At 49.8% G+C, this 8,166-nt stretch overlaps 1 protein-coding gene across 2 annotated transcripts in view; it reads left to right on the top strand.

Annotated features, from left to right (window-relative positions):
• Window positions 1-7,959, top strand: part of KFase (kynurenine formamidase) — a 37,547-nt gene extending 29,588 nt beyond the window's left edge. For both annotated transcript variants that reach the window (XM_077662093.1, XM_077662094.1), the window contains exons 3-5: window positions 618-946; window positions 1,782-1,945; window positions 7,703-7,959. In XM_077662093.1, coding sequence (XP_077518219.1) covers window positions 618-946; window positions 1,782-1,945; window positions 7,703-7,906 — 697 coding nt within the window. In that variant the 3' untranslated portion in view covers window positions 7,907-7,959. The remainder of the gene's footprint in view (window positions 1-617; window positions 947-1,781; window positions 1,946-7,702) is intronic.
• The last annotated feature ends 207 nt before the right edge of the window (window positions 7,960-8,166 follow it).

Here is an 8,166-nt window from a genome sequence, read left to right on the forward strand (position 1 = left end):
CGAACGTTTGAGTGTAGTGGGGCCGTGCGGGGTCCCAGGCGCCTGCGTGCCCCAAACTCTATTGTGATGATAAAAGTTTTTACTACCACTACCGGCGCTTGGAAAGCGTTTGAATAATACAGACGAACACCATCCAAGCGCCGGAATTTCACCTCACCCGCCGCGGTGGCTCAGTGGTTAGGGCGCTCGACTACTAATCCGTAGTTCCCGGGTTCGAACCCGACCGCGACGGCTGCGTTTTTATGGAGGAAAAACGCTAAGGCGCCCGTGTGCTGTGCGATGTCAGTGCACGTTAAAGATCCCCAGGTGGTCGAAATTATGCCGGAGCCCTCCACTACGGCACCTCCTTCTTCCCTTGTACCTTCCCTTACGGCGCGGTTCAGGTGTCCAACGATATATGAGACAGATACTGCGCCATTTCCTCTCCCCAAAAACCAATTATTATTATTATTATTATTATTTCACCTCCGGCGACGCCAGTATATAGCAGCCGAGACGCTGACGTGACGCCGAAGAAACGTTGCCTTGTGGTTCTGCAAAAGGAAGTGGGCTGCTGCTGCCGGTAACGGGCAGAGATGCATCGTCAGAGATTACAGGGCATCGTTTACACCGCGCAGGTTCGGAGAACACCCTCGCGAGTGCCTGGACCTGTACCTGCCGGAAGGCGGCGGGTCGGAGGCCACGGTGATCTTCTGGCACGGCGGCTACTGGGTGGAGGGCGATCGTCAGTCGCACGCTTTTGTGAGTGAGGCCTTCGTGGCTGCAGGGGTGGCGGTAGCCGTGGCCGGCTACCCGCTCGCTCCGGAGGCCACCCTCGACCAAATCGTGGAGTCGGCCGTGCGCTGCGCCCGCCACGTGCTTGCCTCGCGGCCGGGGCCTCTGCTGCTGGCCGGCCACTCAGCCGGAGCCCACCTGGCAACCATGGTCGCCACGCGACTCGCCGCCGGTGAGCAGCGGGGTGCTTTCAAGATGCTATCGATGATAGTGACTCTAATCGACGAGAGTAAATAGGCTTTCGTGATGTTAAACACACTGACCATTTATGGCGCCAGATATAACAGCGCTACAATTTTAGAAACACGTCACCGTGAAATATGGTCCATTCCCTCTGCGCGCACAAGATGTGGCACTCATTGTGCTTCTCGATGTCATCATTAGTGCACGATACGCTCGGTCGCTGAAAAAAAGAACTTTTTTTTTTACATGCCTTACGATTTTTCCCAGGCATGCTATTTTGGCGTTTGTTCATATGTTAGTTCCTGTCGTTAATTTTATTGTATGGCTGCTATATCACCCCCCCCCCCCCCCACATAGTATCACATTTTTGCCTGTTACCATGCAATACTGTTAGGAATACAATTTTCATCATTTTATAATGCTTTGATTTTGGGTTGCATGCTGCATCTGATATTTAATTCCAAAATTAGCACTTCGAATGCCAACTGTACATTCCTGCATGTATGTACACGAATGTGTAAAGGAGCGCACACCGCGTCGAGCTGTGGTTACGTCAGCTTCCACGAAACGGTTTGTCGACGTCTGTAAATATGTTGAGTGAATGAATTCAAATTGGTAGCCACTGTCGACGTCGCTCGCACAGCATCTGTGCACGAAAATTTCAAATTTCTCTGCCTGTGGATATAACGAATTATTTCGCTCTAAAAGTAAATTTAATGTCGCCTTGCTGTGTCTTGCGTGAAGTGCAGCCTTCAGTTTTTGGCGCTCACGGTATAGTTGGAAGCTCCCTCCTAGTGTTGCATTGTGTATCTGGCAAAGCGCAGGCGAGCCCCGCATCCGCGGCCTGCTGTTGATGTCCGCCGTGCTGGACGTGGTGGCGCTGCTGGGAAGCTCGGTGGCTCGTGACGCAGCCATCAGCGCCGATCAGGCGCTGCGAAACAGCCCGCTGCAGCTGGTGGACGCGTTGCCCACACACCTGCACGTCGTGGTGGGTTTCCTAATTTGCACAGTACCTCAACCACACATTCCCTTATGCTTAAATAACTACTGTCGGCTTTAGTGCACGTACAGTTGGACCTCGTTGTAACGAAGTCAAAGTGGTCCTGCGGTTTATTCGTTATAGCCATTGCTTCGTTATAGTGGAACGCGACGTTGGTTGCAAATGATGCTTGCCAATGGGCTTACCTGCCAGTGTGCATGCAGAAAACAACATAATTGGCGTTTACTCAGAAACTATGCCAGTTAGCTTAAAATAAAATGCAGTTCCGAAATTAGCATAAACAGTTACATATCTGTGCCAAATGTGGTTACATTTCATGCATAAATAACGAAAATAGCCTTAATTTCCTCGTCCCCCCCTTAAAGGTCTACTGAGCAGGTTTTAGACTTCCGAAGAGCTTCAAGGGATCGAATGTATGATACTTGCAGATTAAGCACGGGAAGTATTTTTGTGCTATAGTATTTGAAATGGTGACGTAATCGCCAATTAAGGCCGTGACGGGTTTCAGGCTACTCCACAGCACACAGTTTTGGGCGGGGGCTCATTATGATGTCATATACGGCGCCGGTGCTCTTACAACGCAAAAATTGCTTCCTTTGAATGAAGAAAACCAACGTCCCCGATGGCATAGCTTGAGCAGCGTTGTTTGGCATCATCCGATGACGCACGGCAGCGTGTGGGCGAACAAAATTGCAATTCCAATTTGAAATCTCACCGTCCGTGACGTCATCATCAAGCTTCTCCGCAACTCATTTGTGCTGTGAAGAGAAGCTTGCGAGCTAATCGTCGATTATGTATCTATTTTAAATGCTAGAGCAAAATAACTTGACGTGATTTACCGCAGCCTATCTAAACTTGAATCCTTGAACCTCATTGAATTCTCAAATGGCGGTTCAGCTTCCCTTTAAGCAAACTGTATATTTCTGACATAGGTTGTGCATGAACCGAATGTGTCAGCCGCCAACACGCTGGCGCGGGCTTTAGTGTCTAGAAATGGGTGTTGGAAAAATAGTGTGCTAGTGGACAAGAATAGATTATTCAGAATATTTGACTCCGTTTTCTGGTTGTTGAAGTCGATACGAGTCGCTTAGAATGAGGACACGTGGCGACGATTTCTTCGCAAAACCCGTTTTGGCTGGCTTCGCCGCACAGCACACCTGCACCCGTGTTACAATGCTTTTGCCACATGACAGTAATGTCTCGTAAAAAAGGCATACGCCAAACCGAAGGTGATGGCCGCCTTCTGGCCAAGGGAAATTGTTTTCCACTCTCGTCTTCCTGCCTGGCCTCGTGAAACGAGCAGCACGTCTGCCGTCAAGCAGACCAAGCGCACGGCCAAACTGTTTTTAGCCATGCAACCATGCTGCGAAAACCGTAAACTGCACACGGAACCAGAGAAGCTGTGTGCAGCGTAGAAGTTGGAGGACGGAGGAACTCCAATAACCTTGGAAACTCTGTCGAAGTGCAGCATAGCTGGCCGGGTACACCATGCGGTGCGCGTGGTGTGACATCGACCAGCCAGACCACCCATTCATTTCTAGGAGCATAAGGGAGCTGCAGCATCAGGCCAGGCGCCGAGACTGACAACTGTCCAGACAAACGCTTCATGCAAAATACTAGCCGGTTCTTCACATAACTAGTAGCAACAGTCAGTTGATTTCGATTCAGACGAACGCTTTATTTCTTTTTAATCTTGATTCATTTTAGCTGGGGCACCCTGTATATAACCGGCCACGTATATAGCGTACACTGCACACACAGCCACGTGTATAGGATAATCCGGGTGAGCTTGGCAGTACAGAGGTAAAGAACTAGTAGAAAATGAAGAAGGCGGCCTCAATTGAACTTGGCCTTTATACTTGCAGTTTCCCTCTTCATATCTGTCTATAGTATCATGGCGCCCAAATCCCACAAATTGAGTCCTTAGAATACCTAGGTGTAATATACGACCCTCATTTACACCGGCGACTTTATATCAAAACTACTGTCCTGAAAGGTGAGCGGGCTCTCGGTCACCTGACGCGAATCAGCAATAAGAGATTTGGTATGCACCGAGACACTCTATTATTTCTCTATAAGATTTACGTAAAAAACTGAAAATTGAAAATTGGTTTTTGGGGAAAGTAAATGGCGCAGTAACTATCGCACATATCTCGGCGGACACCTGAACCGCGCTGTAAGGGAAGGGATAAAGTAGGGACTAAGGACGGAATAAAATTCCAATATGGAAGGGCGTCAGGCAAGGAGACACGATCTCGCCAATGCTATTCACCGCCTGTATACAGGAGGTATTCCGAGGCCTGAATCGAGAACAGTTGGGGTAAGAGTTAATAGAGAATACCTAAATAGTCTGCGATTCGCTGATGCAATTGCCTTGCTGGATCACTCAGGAGATGAACTTCAAATCATGATCAATGAGTTAGACAGACAGAGCAGTACCGTGGGTCTAAAAATTAACATGCAGAAAACCAAAGCAATGTTCAACAGTCTAGCAAAAGAACAGCAGTTCACAACTGGCAGCGAGGTGCTGGAAGTGGTACGTCTACTTAGGGCAGGTAGTGACAGCTGATCCGAATCATGAGAAGGGAACAAATAGAAGGATAAGAATGGGGTGGAGCGCATATGGCAGGTTCTCTCGGGACATGAATAGCAGCTTACCAATATCCCTCAAGAGAAAAGTGTACAACAGCTGTATCTTACCGGTACTCAGCTACGGGGCAGAAACGTTGAGGCTAACGAAAAGGGTTCAGCTTAAGTTAAGGACTACACACCGAGCCATGGAAAGAAAATGATAGGTGTAACGTTAAGAGACCGGAAGCGGACAGAGTGGGTGAGGGAACAAACGCATGTTAATGACATCCTAATCGAAATCAAGATGATAAAATGGGCTTGGGCAGGGCATGTACTGCGAAGGCAAGATAACCACTGGTCCTTAAGAATGGATTCCAAGAGAAGGCAAGCATAGCAGGGGGCGGCAGAACGTTAGGTGGGCGGATGAGATCAGGAAGTTCGCAGGCATACGGTGGGCGCAGCTGGCAAAGGACAGGGTTAATTGGAGAGACATGGGAGAGGCCTTTGCCCTGCAGTGGTTGTAGTCAGGATGATGATGATGATGAGAATGGAGGAAAGAGGTGCCGTAGTGGACGGCTCCGGAATAATTTCGACCACCTGGGGATCTTTAACGTGCACTGACATCGCACAGCACACGGGCGCCTTTTGCGTTTCGCCTCCATCGAAGCGCGGCCGCCGCGGTCGGGTTCGAACCCGGGAACTCAGGATCAGTAGCTGAGCGCCCTAACCACTCAGCCACCGCGGCGGATTTTTACATAAGACCAATTTTGGATTTCGGTTGCGTTGTGTTCTCCGGTTGTCCTAGATACAAAATTCAACGTCTGGTACGGTTTTGGAGAGGCGCGCTCTACGGCTTTGCCTGGTTTTTCCCAAAATCAGTGGCAAATGTTGTCCTCTTTCTGGAAGCCCGCGTACGGGACTTGTACTCTCGCTTCCAGCTTCTCACCGCGACTTGAGCCTATACCTTGAGTGGCTCCACCCGTTTTGTTTTTTTTTTTACAAACCCTGCTTTGTTCCTAGATAAACATTGGCCCCAGTACAAGCTGCCTCAATTTGTGTTTACAGAGTACCTGTTGTCTATAATTGCTGTCTCGCTTAGGTCTCTGCAATGCGTTAGCAATGTGCAGGCTGCTCCAGCTGCCATACGCTGCCGCAATATGCAAAAAACTTGACTGCCAATGTGCTAAATTCCAGGAGGCTCCTGGAAGAATATCTGTTTTAGCGTCCGAGCCCCGCAGTTATTTTCACAGATGCTGCTCAACATGGCGAAAAAGCAGCAGTAGATGTTTATTCAAGTTCACGCACTTTATTGGCGCTATTCTATCCGGGTCCCCGATTATACGCCAATTTTTGCTGCTGAATTTCTCGCTGTTAGTTTGGCGCTTCAAAAAGTTCCCTGCTTTATTTCTCATGTAATCATTCTCTCGGACAGTCTCTCAGTCTTGGCAGCGCTTGAAAGCTCGGAAACTAGTCTCTTATACCGATCCCTAATGTACTGTGTGCCCCTTTATGTGCAAGAAGTGCGTTTTGGATTCCAGATCGCTGTGGCATTACTTCAAATTCGATGGCCGAAATCAGCCATCAATGGACCTGTCGCCCACGTCGTTCCAAACGTTACCCTGCTGACCACGTCCCGTTATGAACGTTTCCAAGTACACCAGAACCTGAGCCTTGACCCATCATTGCTACAGCGGACTATGGACACTTAAAATTCCCGTGGAACGTTCGTTCATGTGCTTCAAGGCAATGTGAGGTTTCTATGACGCTGTTGCGCTTCGGGATTCCTCGTAGTAAATCTTTATTTATGCCGTTCTGGGTTCGCGCCTTCGAATCTATGTGCATCATACGGGGAAGTTGAATCCTTAGACCATTTCATACTCTCCTGCCGGCGGCATGCACGGCAGAGAATTCGGTATTTGCAAATTCCCCTTGCCCAATTATGGCTGCCTTTTACTTTCCTCGTGCTTCTCTCTTTCATCGGTGCAGTGACCATTAAAGGGCATGCCCTTAAGCTGGTGTGTGAGCTTCTTAATAATAATAATAATTGGTTCTTGGGGAAAGGAAATGGCGCAGTATCTGTCTCATATATCTTTGGACACCTGAACCGCGCCGTAAGGGAAGGGATAAAGGAGGGAGTGAAAGAAGAAAGGAAGAATAGGTGCCGTAGTGGAGGGCTCCGGAATAATTTCGACCACCTGGGGATCTTTAACGTGCACTGACATCGCACAGCACACGGGCGCCTTAGCGTTTTTCCTCCATAAAAACGCAGCCGCCGCGGTCGGGTTCGAACCCGGGAACTCCGGATCAGTAGTCGAGCGCCCTAACCACTGAGTGAGCTTCTTCACAGGTGCGTTATCGGGACTGGGATATTTTGGTGACAAATCTTCTTTCCCTTTACTTTTCTCTCAAATTTTTCTTATTTATGACTCTACGAGTATTACTTTTTAATTTCGTTATTTTGACCCTCATATCTTTGTGTCCTCGATTTTCATTCCAATCTCCACAAAATCTCTCAAAATTCTTTATTCGTTTTCCCAGTTTCCCCAGTTTTTATTTATGAGCCGCTTGACATAACCCTGGATTACTTTCTCTCCTCTTTGGATCTGAGCCGCCGTGGTGGCTGAGTGGTTATGGCACTCGGCTGCTGACTCGAAAGACGCGGGTTCGATCCCGGCCGCGGTGGTCGAATTTCGATGGAGGCGAAATTCTAGAGGCCCGTGTACTGTGCATGTCAGTGCACGTTGAAGAACCCCAGGTGGTGTAAATTTCCGGAGCCCTTCACTACGGCGTCCGTCGTAGCCTGAGTCGCTTTGGGACGTTAAACACCCATAAACCCAATCCTGTTTGGATCTGCACCAAACCCTTGGTATGTGCCATCGCTCCTGAGGCAACAACAACAACTTGCAGTTTGTGGGCAATGTGCCTGCAGTTGTTTTCTTTACTTCTCGGGGTTATCCGTAATATAATGAGCGACCTTTATAACTGTAGTTGCACGTAGCCTGAAAGATCACCTTTCTGCAGTAAATAGCGTATCGCTAGCTAGCCCCGCAATTCGGCGCAGTCAGCGCGCCTGTAATTCCTGTCTCGAATAGGGCGCGCCAATGGAACGAAGGAGTGCTTCTGTTCCGAGCGGACGCCTGCAACTGCATGCGTGTACACTGTCTGTGCGCGCAGGCGACGTACGCCGAGCACGACCCGCCGTGGTTCGCGCGCACGGCGCGGACGCTGTGCGAGGCCCTGCTGCGCCGGGGAGTGGCCAGCTGCGAGCTGCTCGAGTTCGAGGGTGAGGACCACTTCAGCTTCCTGCTGGGCCCCCTGCGAGACGGCGCCCACCCCGTCACCGAGCGCCTCGTCCACTGCGCCTCGGCGGCTTCTTAATGAGTATACTCATTAAAGGAACGCAGCTCACCAAGGGGCTGCCCACCACCCAACGAATGTCTTCCAGGGGAACTGTCCGTCGCTGAACAAAGCGGATTCCAAAGTCTCCCGTTTTGTTATAATACCACGTTGCAAGAGTTTCAACGGGTCGAGTCCCCGACATCGCTGCGGCGGCTCCGCCAGACCTCGCGGAATTTAAGTCGAGACAAGCCAACTGTCTGCTGCAGCTCGTTCGCGGCCGAGATGTGGTGCACTATAGA

The sequence above is a fragment of the Amblyomma americanum genome, chromosome 4, assembly GCF_052857255.1.
Source record: "Amblyomma americanum isolate KBUSLIRL-KWMA chromosome 4, ASM5285725v1, whole genome shotgun sequence".
NCBI classification, from domain to species: domain Eukaryota; kingdom Metazoa; phylum Arthropoda; class Arachnida; order Ixodida; family Ixodidae; genus Amblyomma; species Amblyomma americanum.